Here is a 20,729-nt window from a genome sequence, read left to right on the forward strand (position 1 = left end):
GGTCTCTGGCTCTTTCTGTTGCCCATCACACAGCCTTGCTTTCAATTCATTAACAGCAGCTAGGTGATTATATCAATCACTTTTGCCTCCAGCAAGGAGACAGGAAGATGGAAATAATGGTTTCTCTAAAGCAACAGATCCTTGCCTGCCTGCAGTCAGGGCATTTGGTGCCCTAATTTATTTATTTTGAGCGAAGTGCAGCCACTTTGCAGTTTCAGCCAAGGCAGAGGAGTTTTTGCTCTCATATAACTGCAGAAAGCACAGAGCAGAAATTGTACCACAGCAGAGGGCACATAAGCTGGCACAGGGTTTTTGGTGTATTTGTGTCTGCCCAACTGGAGAGGTTGTACCTGAGGCCCTTCCAAGGCTCAGGGATGGAGAAGCCCAGCACAAAAATCCACCCTGCCAAACAGAGCAAGGGGATGTGCTGCTGGTTTGCCTTTTGAAACCCTGAGAACAAACAATTTTTAAAAACATCAATATTGAAAAGCTTTCTCACAAATCTGATGATAGAATAAAACTCTGAATTCCCAGACAGGGGCCCAACACAAGACAAAATGCAGTGGCACAGAGTTGCAGGGATTGACAGGCAGTGCCAAGCCTCTGTGCTCCTGCAGCTGCATGCCCTTGCTCACATCCTGCCTGCCATCCTTTCTGGGGAGCTCTGATTTTTGTGCAAAGCCAAAGGCTGATAACTTACAGCCAGGCTCTGTTCAAAGAGTGTGAGAATACATGAGGGGACATCCTGGAGTGACACGTATGTATGTAGACATTTCCTTGCTTTTTATCCCTTTCTACTGAAGCAGCTTCCTTAGGAATGCACAGGATGTTGTTCTATGGAGAGAACTATTAGTGGAGACAGATACATTTGAAACAGGAAATTTGAGCATCATGTTTCTATTTTCTGTTACCTTTTTCCTCTTCTTTGCTTTATATAAAAAACAGATAAAACACCTGACACCTCTGACTGAAAAGGGTGACCACGTGTTGATTTGGCTAGGAAATATCTATCAATGATTAGGATCTCTGTTCTTTAGTGACACCCTGCTCATTAAAGCCACAATCTGCTGTTCCAATGCAATTTTGAGCAGTGGTTTGGTTTGAATCAGCCTGGTGTAGTCAGGGTGCAATTAGCACTCAGGCTTGGATGGTTAATGGAACAGTGATGTGCCAGTGCAGTAAATCCTACTGCTACAAGTGCAGTGTGGAAATCTGTATGGTGAATTAGTTACTCATAGCAAGTTTTTAAATTTAATTCTGCACCATAGCAGAGAAATAAATGAAGAGTTGTGCAGTCTTGTTTTGCTTTATCTCTCTTGCATTTGTAATGTTGTTAAGTGAAAGGGCAGTGGTGTGCACGTGTATGGATTTAAAAGAGAATTTGTGTTGTCTGGGATGCCAGCAGTGGATGCTGCAATGTAGAAGTCATCCATCAGCAGAACCCCACACTTCATGGACTCCCATGGGACTTGCAGATTTAATGGATCAGTACTGAAATATCTGTTCCCTGTTTTGTAGGGAGTGAACATAATAGAGCGCCAGTACACGCCAGACCGCACGCCGTCATGGACAGGCATAGGATTTGTGAGAGTCCCTGAGGGGGGACACCTGGAATTCTACATTGACAACATCCCCTACTCCATGGAGTATGATGTTGTGATCCGCTACGAGCCGCAGGTGGGTCTGTGAGTATGGGCACTGCTGCCTCCCAGCAGGTGCTGGCTGTCCTGGTGCACAACTGACATGAGCTGGCTCTTTAAGGAGTCATCAGGGCCCAAAGACAGGACAGGTGCTCAGTTAAATGTCTGAGATGTGTGAAAATCCAAAATGATGTTGACTATTTCTAGTACTATTTGCTTTAGAGTTTGTTTCACTATTGCATTGTTTCAGCACCTGTTTAATGAGCAAATTAAAAAGTGACAAGTCCCATCAGGGCAGATTAAACTATAAATTTGTTATTGGCCAGATCAGATGGGCATTGTGCACCTTAAGAAGCAGATTGCCCATCTTGGATGTTGAATGCCTGCAGCCAAGAGTTTGCAAGCAGTTGGCTTTGATAATTTGCAGAGGGAAGGGAAAGAGAAAAATCCCTCCATCTCCTTGCCCGTTGGCAGCAACTAACTGCAGTGAATACTCAGATACAGGACCCAGAGGTGAGGGGAGAGGAGTCACCAAAGCCCCTGGTGATGCCATGATGCAGATGGGGCTGCTGGACCCCTGCTCCTTGCTCTCAGCCCACACCTGCAGCTGGTAGACGCCCCATTGATGCTGCAGCTGCAGCCCCATCCTCCCTGAAGCACTGCAACCACCCTGTCTGTGCTCACGCTTTTCCTGGCCTGAGCTCTGGATGCTTCCAGGAGTTTATGATTATTACTAGATACTGATGAGCCTTTTTTTTCCCCAGTTGCCTGATCAGTGGGAAAAAGCTGTGATCAGTGTCACACGCCCAGGCAAGATTCCCACAGGCAGTCGGTGTGGCAACACAGTTCCTGATGATGATAATCAAGTGGTCTCACTGTCACCTGGATCCAGGTCGGTATAACTGGATGGGCAAAAGGAGAGAAAAAATAAAACAGATTAAAATTGAACTACAATAATGTAACATTTTCAGTTTGCTGTAACCTCTGTGAAAATAGGTGAAAATTAATTTCCAGTAGGTTATAAAAACCACATTTAGTAGTGTGTCTGTAGATTCAAAGCTTTTAAGTTTATTCTCATATTCTGATAGGGTTTGTTCACTGAGTGGAGGGAGGGGGAGGTGTTTGCACAGCCTGTGAGTGAACACTGGTTTGACTTTTTACCTTGCTGATAACCTTTTCCGGTTCTGGCTTCCACGAGCCTGCAAACTGCCTCTCTCACGTCGCAGCTTTTGTTCTGCTGGGTCTTGGCTGCTTTCTATTATCTTGATTGCTCTATAGGGGCACCTTAAATGCTTTATGGTGCCTTTGAAGTAAGGACTGTTTCCTGTTCCTCCTTCAGATACGTTGTTCTCCCGCGGCCCGTGTGCTTCGAGAAGGGGCTGAACTACACCATCCGCCTGGAGCTGTCCCAGTACTCCTCGGTGGACACGGAGACTGAGAACCCCTACACACTCATTGACTCTGTGAGCAGAATTCATTTTAGGGATGCTCTTAAAAGCCTGGAAGTTTGCATTTCCCCTGGTATATATCTGTGTAAATTCAAAGTAGTATTTTGCAGCGTTGTTTCTTGCAGCTGAAGTCAGATTTCAGCTGAACAATGTAATGCAGCATAGGTTTCTTCAAAAGTTCCTCCAAGTATGTGAGCTGTTTTTCTGCTAAGAGGCTTTTGAGGTATTTTGCAGGACTGCAGCTAGTCCACAGACCTATAGTTTCTTTGGGGAAGTTAATGTGTGTCATGTAGGTAATGAAAATCAATATCAGTGTCAATCTTCTTCTCTAGAATGGATAGAATTTGGTAGATTTGGTAAAAATTTGTCAGATACTACAAGTGTTCCATCAAAACTAGAGAAATATTGTCACTTATGTTTCAAATTCCATCTGGTTGTTTGCTTTTCAGCAAAAAAAAGGCTAGAAGCTGGGATAATACTGAATTTTCACAATTTTGGTGGAGGCTATTTATAAATAGTGACACTTTGTCATTCTAAAATTGTTTTGTAGCTTGTTCTCATGCCATACTGCAAATCACTGGACATATTCACAGTGGGAGGCTCGGGCGAAGACGTGGTCACGAACAGCGCTTGGGAAACTTTCCAGAGATACCGGTGTTTGGAAAACAGCAGGAGTGTTGTGAAAACTCCCATGACAGATGTCTGCAAGAACATAATATTCAGCATTTCTGCACTACTGCATGAGACTGCCTTATGTATGTAACCATCTACTCTTAGGGCAAACCATGCCTGGGGGCTGGATGGCGCTTGCGGGCAGAGCAGTTTGTATGGGGAAGGCGTGTACGTGGGATGAGGCAGGGCATTCATGTCCTGTGCCACAGTGCTCACTTTCTGCAATGTTTTTCTCTGCTCAGCATGCCAGTGTGACCCGCAGGGCTCCCTGAGTTCGGTGTGTGACCCCAATGGAGGACAGTGCCAGTGTCGTCCCAACGTTGTTGGAAGGCAGTGTGACAGATGTGCCCCCGGCACCTTCGGGTTCGGGCCGAGCGGATGCCGACGTATGTTAAACTCTTGGCTCTGGGCTGTGCTGTGGCTGGGGCCCTGAGCTTTTGGCTTGTCATGGGAACTCAGCCCCTCTCCCTCTCTCCTTGCAGCGTGTGAGTGCCACGCCCGAGGCTCTTACAACGCCTTCTGCGATGTGGAGACGGGCCAGTGCCACTGCTTCCCCGGGGTGTATGGGCGGCAGTGCGACCGCTGCCTGCCCAGCTTCTGGGGCTTCCCCAGCTGCCAGCCCTGCCACTGTAATGGCCACGCTGACGACTGCAACCCCTACACCGGGGAGTGCCTCAGCTGCCGGGACCACACAGCCGGACACAACTGTGAGAGGTGCGGCACCTGTGCCCTTGCCCTGGCCCCTCTCCTCCCCCACAGCAGCATGGGCACAGCAGCTCTGCTGTTCCTCCCTGGTGCTGGTGCTCACACAGGTGTTAAGCCACAGCAAAAGTCCCTGTGCCGAGGGAGTCAGAGAAGCACTTGTGGTCCTGAGGATTGATGGGAGTGGGGATCCCCTCTTTCCTGCCCACAGCCTTGTGTCTGCATAAGTGACCAAGAGCACGCTGCAGGAACCCAGGCCTTTAGCGAGTCATTGCAAGCCTTCTGAGAGGCGTTGCAGTGGCGGGGCTGATGTCCAGCCTTCGGTGTGCAGCTCCTATGCTGGTGTAAACCAGGCAAATTTGTGTCTGTGGACACAGCTGTTAGGAGTGTGAGCCATAAGGATGTTTCTGCCCCTTGCTTCTTCACAGTGGTATAAAATCTGAGCTTATTTACAGCTTAATTACAGCGTGTTTGCCTGCAGTCCCTGCATGCTGTGTACTCTGTTGTGCAGGTGCCAGGCTGGCTACTATGGAGACCCCATCCTGGGATCAGGTGACCACTGCCGGCCCTGCCCTTGCCCTGATGGCCCTGAGAGTGGACGCCAGTTTGCCAGTGGCTGTTACCAGGATCCAGTCACACTGCAAGTCGTGTGTGTCTGTAGCGTGGGATACATAGGTACGTGGGGGGGATTGTGGATGGGTGGCTGGTTGGGTTGAACCTCTCAGGGAGAGGATGTGTTCATGTGGGTTAGATGTGACCACAGCACCAGTGGGTTGTTGCAGGGTGCTGCCTCACTTCGAAGGTGCCAGGGCAGAGTGTTTTGTGTGGGTGGTGCCAGCATGGCCATGAACCTCATCTGCAGCAGTGAGGGATGACTGGTGCTGAGCAAAGGGTTGACAGGACAACACAGGAACCAAGGAGATGAGCAGCATGCCTTGGTGCCCTGGGTGGTACCATCCATGCTCTGCACCCTATTACTATGGTCTCACCAAGTGCTGTCTCTGTTTCTTTAAACATGATCCAGTTAATGCCCCCCCAGTAATGGTCTTTATTGCCTTGCTGGTGAAGGGGCTGTGCCAGGGAGCCGTGATGGCCGTTCCCACTGTGCCTGTTTGTTCAAACAGGCAGTCGCTGTGATGAATGCGCGTCTGGCTTCTTTGGGAGCCCTGATGAGGTCGGTGGCGCCTGCCAGCCGTGCCAGTGCAACAACAACATCGACACCACTGACCCTGAGGCCTGCGACAAGAGGAGCGGGGCATGCATGAAGTGCCTCTATCACACTGAGGGGGAGAACTGCCACCTCTGCAGAGAGGGCTACTACGGGAGCGCCCTGCAGCAGGACTGCAGAAGTGAGTGCGAGACACGGCTGCACCAGCTGTCTCAGGGGAACCAGTGGGCAGCTAAATGCTTTTTACCTGGCAGCATTTAGTGTGGAGGGAAAACTTTATTGCTTGCAGCTGGATGGGGCTCCTGGCTCTCTACGGTTGAGAGGGAGTTCTGAGACAGCATTTACATTTGCTGAAAGGAAGGAGGATTTTGCAGGAGGGAGACTTCTTACCCTCTTGATACTGGTCTCTGTTTATATCTTCTACAGAGATAAGGTTGTGGGGAGAGAGTTTGTGGTTTGACAGTGGGAATGAAGGCTGTGACAGGAAGCTGAAATGGGTGGTGGGGAAGCAGATCCTCCTCTCCTGTGGTATCAGGCACAGCCCACCAGGACAGGCGGGTCACTGAGCAGGTGAGCTTACTGTTGGCCAGTTGACCACTTCAAGCAGATCTGCCACCATAGCTGACTGAGGAAAGCTGGGCAGACCTAGGCTTTGGTTTTACAGAGGGAGGAATGGAGGAGAGCAGGGAGGGTTGGGCTGGTTGAATGAGGGGGGCTGGGGCGTGAGGAGGGCTCTTGAGCAGTGCTGGATGTCATTCAGTGTTGGGTCAGCCAGGCCTGGCCACTGGCATTGGGACATGCCAGCATCTGCCCACATTTCTGTGGACTTAGAGAATGAACTAGTTGTGGAGTCAGGGCAGTCTGGTAGCGAGGGGCAGGTTGACATGGAGGTGCCGTGCTCTTTCCCTCACAGAGTGCGTCTGCAACTACCTGGGCACGGTGCGGGAGGACTGCGAGGACTCAGAGAGCTGTCGCTGCGCGGCGGCCACGGGGCAGTGCCGGTGCCTCCCCAACGTGGTGGGACAGACGTGTGACCGCTGTGCCCCCCACACGTGGCGCCTGGCCAGCGGCACCGGCTGCGAGCACTGCGACTGCGACCCCGCGCGCTCCCTCGGGCCTGCCTGCAACGAGGTGAGGCAGCACGCCCTGTGCCCGAGGCTGGGCTCTGTGCCCGAGGCTGGGCTCTGTGCCCGAGGCTGGGCCCTGTGCCCGAGGCGCGGCCCTGTGCCCGAGGCGCGGCCCTGTCCCCGAGGCTCTGCCCTGTGCCCAAGGCGTGGCCCCTGTGCCCGAGGTGCGGCCCTGTGCCCGAGGCGCAGCCCTGTGCCCAAGGCTCAGCCCCTGCTCGGGGCAGGGTGAGCTGCTGAGGGCTCACTGATGCGTTTGCTTTTTGTCTTTGACAGTTCACAGGGCAGTGCCACTGCATGCCGGGTTTTGGAGGCCGGACCTGCCGGGAGTGCCAGGAGCTCTTCTGGGGTGACCCAAGTGTGGAGTGCTTAGGTGAGTCCAACCCTGGTGCCTGCTCCTTTTGGAAATGTCTATGTGGCTGAGCACACCATCACAGCCCGGTTCACTGCGACACCCCTGCTGGGACCAGCCCTCTCGAGCCTTGGAAAAGAGGGACAAAGCATGGTGGAGTCTGCCCTGGGATTTTGGTACCTTGCAGGATGAGACATGTGGCAGGAGGCCAGGCCAGTGCTTGTCTGTGTTTTTCTTGTCTGACCTTTATTTAGAAACAAACCTCTCTGTTTAGAAGCAACTCTTCCTTAAGGGTAAGATCGCAATTCTCTCAGGTAGGCCAGCATGATAAGAAAACATATCACAAGCATTTGAGTTTGAGAATTGTTCTGGAAACCAGTTTCCTTTGCCTTTCGATTGTACGTAGCTGAAGACCCCTGTCTCTTATGCCTTCATACAGAGAGTAGAGATTTTTTTATTTAGTAGGAGACTTTCCTTATATTTCAGATAAAAATAAAGGAGAAAGCAGAGACCATGCAGTGGGTTAGCCATAACTACATGCTGCAAAACAGAGCACCATGAAGTAGGTTGTTTAGAAAACTGGATGGCCTCTGTCCTTTCATTATAAACAAGTCTGTTCGTTAGCTGGAAAAGAAACTTCAAACATTGTCCAGACCAGAACAAACTTGTATCTCTGATCTGTTCAAATAGGAGCCCTTGCCAGGAGGATTTGCAATAGATTTAAGGTATTTTTTCCTGCAGGGAGGAATGTGCTTGCTGTGGTCTTTAATAAATCCCTTACAATAGAGATAGCTTAGAGCCCATTATCTTGATAGATAGGCAGGTCACAGCTACTTAGTTTGCAGCAGATGAAAGGACTGGGGAGTTGCCCCAGTTCCTGAGTACATATTGGGTTTCTTGGGGAAAGGCTGCCTTTCAGAGGCTGTGTGTGTTCTGACATGGGAAGGGGTGTGCTGACCCTGCTGGCTCCAGGGCAGGGATTGTCTTTTGCTATCAGTTGTCTCCATCAGGGTTTATTGATGGAGTCCATCTGCATACCTTATCGGCAGGGTTTTGCAGCATAGCATCATTTCTGATCTCTCGTGGAGTTTCTGCTGTCTTTTGAACATGTGAAAACCTGCTTTAATTTTTCTGAAGTAAAGAAACAATATATTCTTCAGAGCCTGTTTTTACCATGTGAGATCTACACTTCCCTTCCAGTCCACCATCCCTTCTGTGCCCTAGTGACAGAGGAGACTCCCTCAGGTGGAAAGGCAGATTTTCCTTCATGATTACATCCAGCAGGAGGTCCCTGTGGCAGGTGGGGAGAGCTGCTGCCCAGGGCTGAGCAGTGGCAGCCTGCAGTGTGATGCTCTGGACAGGCTCCAGGCATGTGCTGGCTCGTGGAACACATCCAGCTGGGTGGTGCTGCAGGCTCTCCTGGTGTGCTGGGGTCAGTGCCTCCTGCCTGTCTCCTGTCTCTCCTTGGCAAGAAGACAATTGACTTCTCAGCCCTCATTTAGCCCCAGGGAGTGAGAGGTGATGTTCAGGCTGGCAGAGCTGCAGCTGCTGCGTGGGCAGGTAGCAGCTCTCTGGGATAAGCGGGTTGCAAGCAGAAAACTGTGCCATTTAAGGAGCTGCTGAGCAGTGTCCCTGGAAAACAGCAGAGATCTGGCCTGCAGCCAGTGAAGCTGGAACTGAGACAAGGCTTTGTCACAAAGATGTCTGCTCCAGTTGCAGGGAACATGTGGACTCCTGCCATGGTGTTTGCCACCTGGCGTGTTCTTGCTGGCCCAAGCAGCCAGTATGGCCACACTTTGTGCTGCATTCAGGAACAAAATAGGAACAAATCTGGATGGGGAAGAGCAAAAATTCTGAACCTTGTGAGTGTGGACACAGTTTTCACCAAGCTGGTGCAGAGATGTGGATATTGCTCCCAAGGACTCCAGTGTGGGATCCTCCACTCTAGGGCAAGTGGGTTCTGCTCAAGGTTGGAAACCACAGGGTGAATCAATTACTCCAAGGACAGTGATATGTGATCTCTTCATGAAAGGTCTTTAGGTTGCTGGCATCAAGAAACACAAGCTCCTGATGAGCAATGGGGACCATACTGCTCATGTTGCGTGCCTGCAAATAAGCTCTGGACAAAGCTGTGTGGAGATGTGCAAAATGGCCCATTTAGGACAGGCTGGGGCTGCAGCTCTCCATGGGTTCTCAGGCACTTGCAGTAGCAGTGAGTTGTGGATGGGGCCCAGGGTCCCAGTACACTCCAGGGGATACCAGGCTCTAGGGCACTGTTCCTTGCCATCCCTATTGCCAGCTGCTACCTGTGATGTCTCTTCTAGAAACCTTGTTTAGATCAGCCATGGTGAAGTAGAAGCCAGGGAAGGCAGGTTTTTGTACCTGGTGTGGGTGCTGCAGTCTGTGCCCCCTGCTGTGGAGAGAAAATGTCGTCTGATGTCTCCTCTCTGCATGTCCACAGAGTTCACACTGGCATTGCTGGGGCCAGCTGAAGTGGGTGCCTGTGCTTGGACAGCATCGTGCACCCACAGCACTGGCTGCACTTCAGCACCCACAGATGTCCACTGGGGATTACACACCACAGAGAGCCTGTGGCTGGGTCTGCAGAGCCTGCTTACTCCCTGTGCTTCGAAAAAGCACAATATTCTCTCTTTGAGTTCAACATAATGCCTGAAACAAGCACAGCAGCGGCATAGAGGATGGGAATGAGCCCAGCATTTCCGTCTTGGCCTCATGCAGGTCCCTGGGAGGATTACAGTGGGCAGGAACTGTGCTGTGAGCATCACCTGCTCTGGAGGCAGTGCCAGCCCCTTGGCAGAACTCTTCTGCCATTGCTGCAGCCTTGAGCTGGCTGCAGCTCTGCACGAGCCTGCCTGTGAACGTGTGTGTGTGCATAAAAATCCTGCCTAAGGGAGTAAATAATAGCAGTACAGGGTTCATCACATTCAGGTCTCCCAGGCATTCTGCTGGAGCTTTTCCAAAGCCTGGCAACTCAAGTGCAGGACTCAACATGCCAAGTTCTGCACCAGCTTCAACCCACAAAGTAGATGTCCAGGAGAAGGCTGCAGGCTCCTGGGAAGCCTGAGATGTGGAGTGGCTGCAGATGCAGCTTAAACAATGCCCTTGCACAATAGATACTTCCAGTTTATATTTCATCTGAAATGAAGGAGATGACAATTTCACTGTCATTACTGTTGTAATAAGTTGAACAAGCAGACAAGAGTGCAGTTAGTAGGAGGTTCTGTGTGAGATTGGAAGTAGGTGGTGTTGCTATAGCCCCTTCACAAGGAGCATGTCCTGTGTTGGACATGAGTATCAAGACTTACTGTAAAATCACAGAATTTAATTGAACTACAATTAAAAAAAAAATCATGTTTTTTGTCAAATACACACTGCATACATTGACAAGAATGTTGTTTTTTTCAGTTTTTAGTCTTTGTTATATGGTTGGTGCAGGAACAGCAGTTCACTAAAAATTGCCCTATTGCCATGTAAGAATAAGTTTTGTAGTCTTAAAATTTTAACACTTGGATCTTAAACTAGTCACATAGGCTGCTTTTATAGGAGATGTTTTTGGTGTTTAGAGATGTCTTGTTTCCTTCTGTGAGAAGTGCCTAAAGGAAGTCAGACAAATTCTGTGCTAAAAAAAATATAATTTTCACTTGGAGTTTCATAATTTTAAATTACCTAGGGTCATAAAGTACTGTAATGTGTATTGATTATTTCCAGAAAATTATCCTTTTGGCATGGTGTGCTAGCATGTTAAGATGTAGCACAATTCCGGTAATTTTAGACTGGGATCTTACATTAATATTCCTACTGAAAATCATAATGTTGAGGAGTTAGCACTATGCTTGCAGGGTAACTTGAATCAATAGCTGATTATTCAGAAGAAATTTGCTAGCTCTGCAAAACTTTCAATCTTAAAAGCTGTTGAATGGTTTTCTTATCACAGTGCCTCACTACCACTGGGAAATTGTGCCAGGAAATCATGTTTGAACAAAACCTTTGTGTTTTTTCTCTGGAGGAGTTAAACATTTGATGCTTGCCGCCCTCAGTCTCAAGCAGTAAAAAAAATATTTCTGGAAAAATGATTTCTGTTCAGCGTAGGATGATGTACAACGCTTGTTTGTTCCTGAATTGGACGCTGATACTGGTCTTCATACAGCCCATTCAGTATCCATTCTGTCACCTCTGCTCTAGTATCAAGTGCTTTGACACACCCAAGTTTAAATTAAGTGATGTGCAAATATACTGCATATTGAATTAGAGTAGTTTAAATGGAAGTGAGTCCTAAATATTTAAAATCAGAGGAAAAGATAGCAGAGCTGTCAGAGTAGGTAAAAGATAAAGCAATTCTCAGATCCTTTTGAGCTTAAAGCAAACCTCTGAAGCTAGTTACTTGCTTCTTTTGGATTTCTCTTCTTAGGTTTTTACATGAATGCATTTGGTATACATGTTTGAGTGTTACTTCTCTCTTGAGGATCAGGAAAAAGAAGGAGAATAAATGCTCTGATGAAGGTGATACAAAAATTACCCACGGATATTCAGTGTGTGCATGCACATACATGCACATGCATTTGTAAACAGATGCAGCTACAATCCTCATAAATCTGCTAATCAGCAGATCCTGGCTGAGAATTTGGCCTAAACTTTTCTAAAAATATGGTTTCCCTGAAGTTGAAGTATGCCACAAAAGAATCACTGATTGAGTTACACACTCAGTTAAAGAAAACAATACGCCTAGTTCCAAAATGACATTTCAAAACAGAAACCTATTGTTTAATTTAGTAAATGCTCCTTTGAAAGCCCTTAAATCTTGGGCCAACGATTTCAAAAGACTTCTTTTCCTCCACTGTGTTTTCCATGGGAGGTACTGTTATGTCCTGCTCTGCTTACAGATTTGAAGCCTGTCTAACACTGATCTTCAGTGCAAGCAGCCGTGTCTGCATTAACTTTCAGCCCTTCACCTTGGCTTTGGGCCATCTGTCTGCTTGAAGGGAGACTAATCAACCATTTGTCTTGAAAGGCATTTCCAACTCAAAGTGGTCAAGGCATCCAAGTATCTTGAAGTAAACTCAACATCTGTTAGATTTTGCAGTGCAAAATGAGCTACTTTTCCAGTTTCTTGTCATGTAAGCATAGGGAAGCCATATAAAAGTAGCTTACAGGACTTCGTCTTTCCCTATACCACATATAAGTAGAGTATAAAGGTGTTGGTAGCTACTAAGCCACATCTGAAACATCTGCAGGCACATCTGCCTCCCTAGATGTGGCTGTGTGTTTCTTGTTCTTGAAAAAGTTCAGATTAACTAGATATATGCTAATACTGGATATGTTGTATTACTCAGGTCTTACATCAGATTTAGGAGTGTGCTGGTTGGAGCCAAAATCTCCTGAGCAAAGCAATATTTTGAAGGTCGTGTTTGAGTGAGCCTGTTGGGTACAGGACTGCTTCTGAATCCCACTATGGCCATAGGAATAGTTGGACATAACAAAGGAGGTGTTTGGGGAATGAGAACTCTGCTGTGGCTAGAAGTGATGGTGGGTACTTTGGTCAAACATGATACTGAGCATGGTTTGCTGGATCACTCTGACTGGTGTTTGCTCTGTTTCTAGCAGGTATCTCTGGTATTCACATCCCAGTTCATTGGCAGTGATACTAGAATGTCACAGGAATTTTCTGGTGCATGCGCACCCACCATCTTGAATGATAGATGTGTAACTCAGTTGTTCTTCCATGAGCTCTTTGCCAGGGTTCTCCAGTCTGTGCCAGCTCGGAGGGCCTCCTTTCCTTTCACATACATCCTGCCACTGTCACTGTGCTTTTGTTCCTTTAGGATGAAGTCATGCCCTTCAGTCAAAGAGACTGAAGCCAGCAGGTTCTTGGCAGGCAGGCACTGCCTGAGGCAGAGGTGAAAGCTGGCACTGAGCTATTTGCCTGGTGGACTGCAGTGTTCAAGGCGCTACTCACTAGGGAGAAGGCTTTACATGACCTTGGCTTGGGCTTGCTTTCCTTCTCTTCAGAACTGGCCACAGCTGGAGTGAGCAGAGGGTTTGATCCCCACCATGGCAAAAAGGGGAGGTGTTCCTCTTCAGTGGCTTGAACATGCTCCTTGCTGGGCTGTGAAATGCCTGGTAGAGGTGTCCAGGGCACGAGGAGCAGGACTCATCACTAGAGGTGTTAGAGATGGTTAGGGGTGAAATCTGGTGTAGTCCTGTATATGGTTAATGTCTTGGGAAGATGATGAAGAGGAGGAAGAGCAATACGAAACCACCACTTTTGAAAGCCATTCTGTATACATTTCATTGAGGGGACTGAGGTAATTCAGAGCCAGGATTGCCTGCTTGTGGGCTTGATAAAAAAATCTTAAAATGGAGAAATAAGACACAGTAATGTTTCTAGCTGCCTTGTGCAATTTCTCATGGTCCTGCAAAGCTCTGTTTGGGAGTTTTGTAGGGCTGTATTCTTCCAACTGTTGCTCTGCATTTAGAATAAATTACTTCTTTGCTCTTATCATCCCCTGACAGGCAGCTGTGGAGTTTGGGTTTTCACTTTGCAAACAGTATGTTAGTACCTAAATTATTTTCTCTCCTTCCCTAGTACTTTCTTGTTGCAGAGAGTTTGGAATCCACTTTACCATGCAAATGCTACTAAAGCCATGTCATCTGGCTTTCCTGAACATGCAGGTATTCAGGAGTAGAATTACCAATATGGGGTTTCGGGGGTTTTTTCACATTAAGCCTTTTAAATCTGCAAGTAAATATAGTGATCTGATTTGCCAGCAGCAAGTATTCATGTAACTTGATCAGACCTCAAGATCTTTGAGAAAAACCACATGCCATTTAGCCTCTTTCTATACAGAGGAATTTGGACAATTCATCATTATACCAAGGGCCTTATTAGTTGACAGAAGGGTTAGCTGACCTTCAAACAGGAACTCAACGGTTTGCCTGCAGGGAACATATTCCATGGTGAGTTGACTACTTAAGCACTTTCAATGTAAAGTAAAAACAATCTCTTGTGTCAGGGTATAGTTCAAAGAACAAAAGACCGTTTTGCTCAATTGTGCAGGCAGCAGAAGTTATTTTTGTCTCTTGCCTATCATATTCACGTTGTACAAGAAAGTCGTTTTGTTGAGGAGCGATTTGTTCTGCTGGGGCTCTTTGTGTAATTTTTGAACTGAAGACCACCACTGTGCTCTGGCATTGAAGCAAACAATGTACAGTCTTGAAAACAGCTTTGTGTTTTGCCCTATTTTCAAGGGGGCATTTGCCTTGGGTGTGTGAATTGATTTATGGGTTTTGAGCCATTTAACTTCCTTAGAGAATGCCTGGTAAATGGATGTGTAAGTGAGGGGTTTTATCAGGTATGCCAGTCCTTTTCCTGTTTAGGGAGCATGTGCCTGACCTGTTTTGGGTGCACTCTGCCATGATGATAAGTAGATGATGTGCATATTTTCAAAGCCTCTCTTTTTGTTGCTTGCTGCCATTTCTTTATTAAAAGCTTTGCATGTTGGTGATGTCCTCTGCTGCTGCTGCCTCCTGTGTAATTAAGGAGGTCAAGTGGCAGCCTTGCTGCATGGAAATGCTTCTCCTGATAGCATTATTGTGTACAGAGTGTGTCTGTGCTTTCAGCAGTGACAGTGCATCACTCAGTTAAGTAACTTCTCTCTGTGATGGGTTAGTGCCAAAAAATGCATTTCATGAAGGTGTGAATACTAACTCTGAAGTTGGTGCTCAGTGTGAAATAACTTTGAAAAATTTATAAATCTGTTAAGTGTCCTCATTTCCACTGAGGGTGACACTGAGGGTGACAAACAGCATGCAGGCTCTTGGTCCTTAACACCTCAAACACTACAGGGCTGCCCATGACCACATTCTTTATTCTATTCTACTTTTCACTGCCAGATTTTTTTTTCTGATTTTCTGTATACCCAAAATGTCAGCCCAGTGCCAGGCTCCTCAGTGTGTATTGTGAATGTTTTCCCACTATCCATGGCAGGAGCATGTTCTGAGCCAGTCTCTGTACCTCTGCCTGCAAGATCTCACAAGAGCTTTTGCTCCATGGATTTGGCCTGTTCTTGGAAACCCATTCCACTTTTAACACCCCACAGCACCTTATGGAACAGAGCTCCTCTGCTTAACCAAGTGCTGTGTAATCAGTTATCTCCTTTTAGTGTGCTGTTTGTGGGAGGGGCAGGGAAAGGGTGGCTGGTTTATGATTTGCAAGATTCCTCACTTGACTGTTACTCCTCTGCTGGAGGAGACAGTAAATGGCTGTTCCAGTCAAATTTTCCTTTTTCTCTCATGGTTTGCTCTTAAACCTTCTGCTATGGGCCTGCCTGCCACTTCTTTTCCTGTCCCGAGAGCCTTGCTCTACTCACTCTTCATTGCAGGAGAGAAACTGGGATCTTTGTTTTCAGTTGCTATTCAGCTGACATTTGAACATTGCAATTGGTGTCCACCCTTGCTCCATTATTGTTCCTATTTCCAAGACATGCAAATCCTGATCTCCTCTAGAGTTATTTCCCCATCTCTCTCCCTTTTCTCACTCACACTTGCTTCCTCCATATACATGTGTGATACATCCATAATTAGCTTTTTATAATTGAGACAACGACCACATTTGTATTCATTTTATAATAACTGATTTTTCCCCCACCCTGCCAACATCCATGGCCCTCACATGTGCTTTTTTCTCCTCCCAGCATGTGACTGCAACCCTCGTGGCATCCAGACCCCGCAGTGTGACCGTGCCACAGGGCAGTGCATCTGCAATGAGGGGGTGGAAGGGCTGCACTGTGACAAGTGCTCCAGGGGCTACTCAGGTGTCTTCCCTGACTGCGTGCCCTGCCACCAGTGCTTTGCCCTCTGGGATGTGATCATCAGTGAGCTGGCTAATAGGACCCAGCAGTTCTTGGACAGGGCTAATACCCTCAAAGTCACTGGAGTCACTGGCCCATACCAGCAGACACTCAACACACTGGAGGAGAAGCTCACTGAAATTAAAACCATCATCGCTCAAAATCCAGCAGCTGAGCCCCTGAAGAACATTGGGAATCTCTTCGAGGAAGCAGAGTGAGTACAGTTGTAGTTACTTGGATCAGTGTGTCTTGGGAAGAAGTGGGAGTTCCAGTGAGCTGGGATTTACTTGAGTGACTGAGTCCCCATGCTGGGCTGAGGGCACTCTGACTGGGTGAGGGTGCTGTGGTTGCTGGAGCCCCTTGCCATGCTCAGCCCTGGCAGTGAGTGCCCTTCCCACTGGACAGAAACCTGGTGGGAAGGCAGGAGCAGTGCAGCTGCCACGTGCTGAGCTGGATTGTCCTGCTCCCACTGCTCTCCAGGCAGATAATTACCAGGGAGCCACTCATGCTTGCCTTGTGCTGCCCCAGGGCAAAGGACAAACACTGCTATTATGTGAGAGAATGAAGAGGGGGAGAGATTAAATTCCTGGATTTCCGTGTGTAGCTGATGAGTTGGAAACTTGGGCTTCTTTCTGCACGCTGAGCACGTGTTGGCGGAAGTACCAGGTTTATAACACAGATTGTTTCCTTTTTTTCTGAGAGTAGGAGCCTTGTATTTTCTTTTAGGGCTAAGCATACAAAAGATGGTAGTCTGGAGATGGGGCAGTGTAACATTAAGTAGGATTACAGAGGCTTTCTAGCCCTGTCTGCCACTGCTCCAACTTGCTTCTGCATTGTGAAGGGAACTGCACAAAGCAAAGGGGCGAGGATTAAAGCACAAATGTCTCGATTAGGAATAGTTTGTATCCTACAGCTCCCTTCCGTCCTGCTGGAGAGCTGAGGGTTGCTGCTGCTTCTGGACTCTGTGTGTATTGAGGGAGATCAGAACAGCTGAGGGGCTGCTTTTGCCTAACTTGCCTTAGGTGTATCTGTTCTTGCTTCTCTCTGGCTGTATAGAAAGTACTGGGCTTTGGAGGAGTCCTGGAAAACAGCAGGCTGTTAGACTATTGAGAGAGCTGTAAATTGATCTTAGATTTTAAGTACTTCCTTGATTTTTTCAGAGTGAGGAAATGCTTGGCTTGAGGGGATCACCATGGATGGGAATAGCTTCCTATGCCCACTTCTGTTCCACAGTGGCCTTGACATGTAACTCACTTGCTTTTCCTTTTAGGGTTATCCCATTAGCTAAAGCCTGCTCCATGGCTCACTGAGTGAATGTATAGAGCAGGAGGTTTTCCTTCAAAACTCTGGTGAGGAGGGATCTGTACAGAAGAGTTTAAAGAATCCATTGTGCTAAAACTAAGGCTCCCCCCTCCCTGTTTCCTGAAGTTCAATTCTGTCCGATGAGCTCGTAGTAATCAAAACTACATTTAAGCTGTGTGGGATGGGGAGCAAATTATGTATGGATCATAGTAGTCAACTCTGACCTATGCAGTTGCCATGATACAAGAGCATTACTCCAGTCCTCTGGAATCTCCCTCCAGTTAATCTTACACAATGCAGCTGTTTTCTGAGTGATTTGGCACTTTGGGTTTATAAATGTGCTGTAGATTAAAAGGTAGGTTTGTATATTAAAGGAAACATAACAGTGTTTTAGGTAGGCATGTTGTTACAAATCACTTGGAGCTCCACTAAGGGAGGACAGGTCCTGCCATGGGAGAAGCTGGGTACATCTCTGGCCACCATGCTCCAGTGAAGTATGAGGTGTATGACCCATCTTCCTCCCCATGCTGAATCCTGTGCCTCTTTTACAGAAAGCTGACAGCAGATGTTACAGTTAAGATAGCTGATATAGAAGAAAACCTATCAGTCTTATCAGCAAAGAGCAATAGCACAGACACAGACCTGAGTGCACTGGAGACAGATGCCAAAAGTCTGGACCACGTCGTGAAAGAGCTTGCAGAGCAGCTAGAGTTCATCAAGATCTCTGATGTTCGGGGTAAGTGTCACAGGGAGGGGGAGAAAGCAGCAGGGTGGCCAAAGATTTAATTGATGCATGGGTTTCAGTACCAGATTAATCTTCTAACTTGTAACAAAGCACAGTTCCTCAGGGACAGGTTCTTTCTGTGCATTAGCAGAGTTGCTGATGCAGCAGGAATTTTTGCCCCCTCATCTGGTCTCTCTTCCTCTTCATGTTGCAAAGCTGGCTCAAATTCTTGGGGCACAGAATCGTCTTAAGGTATCATGCTGAACACATTGTAGATGAGACACAATAGAAGAAAGTGCACCACTGATTTCAAGATATGCCTGGACATTCCCCTTGCTCCCTTCAGTCTGTTAAATTGCTATTTCTGGGTGAAAAAAAAGAGCTTGTGGTAAATGGTCCAGTTCTCCTGACCCACCCAAGCCTGGCATGTCCACTGGTACATTGAAATGGGCCAAGAATCAAAATTTGCTGGAGGAAGAGGAATGTCACAAAATTATTTGGAAATCTGGAAAGCTGACTTCAAAGAAAGTATTTATAATTTTTCTTATATGTTTCCTGGTTTTCAGGAAGTCTGAGGTTGTTTCCAGTGAACATGGGAGATTTCAGACTGAGGCGAATAGCATGTGGGTATAGGGGAGTCCCTGACTTTTGGCATTTGGCAAAGGAAAGCTGCCCCAAGCTGCAGAGTATAGCCACCTCCACAGGGTCCCTCACACCCACAAGGCCTCTCCAGGAGTTGTCCAAAATCAACAGTTCCATAAATCAGCATCTTTCATCAAGCAGTTGTTTCTTAGGAAAGCTCTGACCAGTTTCCAAGCAGTGACTCCATAAGCCAGACATCCCAGGGCAAGCAGTAAGAACTGATGGGATAAGGGAATCCTTAGAAAACAAACTGTTCCCCTAAAAACCTTCAAAGGCTGTATTTCCTCTTGCCCTTAGGGCAGGCAGAATTCAGTCACTAGGGTCAGAGAAAGGCTTAACTTCAAAGACCAACTTGACACTCTCCACCAAGCAAAGAAGCAAACTTTTTTCCTACAAGAGGCCAAATTCTGTCATCCTTGCAATGGCACAGCTGCCAAGGCCAGCGTTTCCTTTAATGTGATATATCACTAATCCTGATGTGTCATCTGCTAACATCTGTCATATACATTACTTTGGGTTACTCAACAGAGTTTTCATTAGCTCCCTCTGATTTCTGCAGGAGCCTTGGACAGTATCACCAAGTATTTCCAGATGTCCCAGGAGGCAGAGGAGAGGGTCAATGCCTCCACCGTTGATCCCGACAGCGCCGTGGAGCTGTCGGCGCGGACGCGGCAGGAAGTGCAAGACTTGATCAACGAGAAGGAGGCACAGTTCAAGGCTAACCAAGAGGAGCAGTCACGCCTTCTGGATGAACTCGCTGGGAAGCTGCAGAGCCTGGATCTCTCTGAGGTGGCTGAGAAGGTACACAGCTGAGAATGGCTGGGATAAACCCATGGCAGAAACAAAATTAGGTTTGTGATGAAGCAAGGGGCAGGGAGGAGGTGTAGGGGATGTGGCAGTGTGAGATGTGCAGTTGGTTCCTGAGAAATGCACCTTGCTTGGTTGAGCAACCCCTCGGTTTTGTGGGCTGGAACTGGGTTGTTTAACTGGTGGGCTCTGCCACTACTGGCTTTCAAAGACCAGCCTTTCATGTTGGTCTTCCTCCCACTCTTCCCAGCCCCAACAGAGCACCTGTTTTTGCATCACCCCTGTTCTAATCCAATGTTCTTTGCTAGGGACAGAGTTCCCACGTGCAGGAAAGTGTGGCAAATCTGCTGGGCTGAGAGCCATCCTCTTCAACCTATCCTGAGTTCAGTGCTTGCTTTCCCTAGGCTCCCCTCTTCCCTTCTGCAGCTCCATCAGATGCACTCTGTGCCTGTACAGTGCCTGGCCAGGCTGTGCTTCTGCACACACCCCCGGGCCTCAGCATCCCCCCAGGCTCATCCTCCTGCTCGAGACAAAGCAGAATTTACAGGGAGATGGAGTCAAAAGGGCATTTTCTCTGTTGAAGGCGCCTGCTCATCTGTAAATATGATTAAGGATGGCTTTTTCTTGGGAGAGGCTGGGTGTTCCTCAGTTTCTCTTTGAAGTTGGCCAGCTGCATTCAGAGAACAATCCCTGAACAACCCTGGGGTGAAGGCAGGCTGCAGGGCACCCCTCATTAACTCCCCCAGGGAGGCCAGGCCTGTGGTAGAGAGTGAGTTCTTCACACTCTGATTGTCCCTTGTCCTTTACAACCAGTCATCCCTCCCACTCCCTCAGCCCTCCTTTTTTTCTCTGAAGGGAAGAAAGAGACATCTTTCTGTTTAGTTTCCCTTCCCCTACATTCCTGCCCCGACTGTTCTTAAGAACTGAAGTCTTGGGTAGATGTTTATCAAGGCAGTAAATACTGAATTGCTTGGAGGTGTAATCATAAGACACTCACACACACACACACACACACACACACAGAGACACATCTTTCTGCTTTCTAGCTACTGCTGGGTTACGTGCCAAACAGGTAAGAGGGACTCATTTACACTTCACAGAAGACAGCTGCAGCTAACTTGGCTCAGCCCCTAGGTTTTTCCAGGGAGGTTTTTTGGCTGCAAAACCTGAGTTAGTGACTATCATTTGGCAAAAGGAGGGTTTGGGGGGGCATGAAAAGGTAAAAGAGCCTCACAAGAACAGGGAATTTTCTAATTTTCCCTCTGCTTAAACCAACTCCTG

The 20,729-nt window shown here is 47.7% G+C and overlaps 1 protein-coding gene across 1 annotated transcript in view; it reads left to right on the plus strand.

Annotated features, from left to right (window-relative positions):
- The window catches only part of LAMB1 (laminin subunit beta 1), a 42,737-nt gene that overhangs the window by 15,825 nt on the left and 6,183 nt on the right, over positions 1 to 20,729 (plus strand). Inside the window, exons 14-26 of the mRNA XM_058806029.1 lie at positions 1,519 to 1,677; positions 2,405 to 2,532; positions 2,980 to 3,103; positions 3,639 to 3,843; positions 4,003 to 4,146; positions 4,243 to 4,474; positions 4,974 to 5,137; positions 5,587 to 5,811; positions 6,544 to 6,761; positions 7,031 to 7,127; positions 15,818 to 16,187; positions 17,827 to 18,011; positions 19,201 to 19,442. Coding sequence (XP_058662012.1) covers positions 1,519 to 1,677; positions 2,405 to 2,532; positions 2,980 to 3,103; positions 3,639 to 3,843; positions 4,003 to 4,146; positions 4,243 to 4,474; positions 4,974 to 5,137; positions 5,587 to 5,811; positions 6,544 to 6,761; positions 7,031 to 7,127; positions 15,818 to 16,187; positions 17,827 to 18,011; positions 19,201 to 19,442 — 2,493 coding nt within the window. The remainder of the gene's footprint in view (positions 1 to 1,518; positions 1,678 to 2,404; positions 2,533 to 2,979; positions 3,104 to 3,638; positions 3,844 to 4,002; positions 4,147 to 4,242; positions 4,475 to 4,973; positions 5,138 to 5,586; positions 5,812 to 6,543; positions 6,762 to 7,030; positions 7,128 to 15,817; positions 16,188 to 17,826; positions 18,012 to 19,200; positions 19,443 to 20,729) is intronic.

Source organism: Ammospiza caudacuta, chromosome 5 (assembly GCF_027887145.1).
Source record: "Ammospiza caudacuta isolate bAmmCau1 chromosome 5, bAmmCau1.pri, whole genome shotgun sequence".
Classification (NCBI taxonomy): Eukaryota; Metazoa; Chordata; class Aves; order Passeriformes; family Passerellidae; genus Ammospiza; species Ammospiza caudacuta.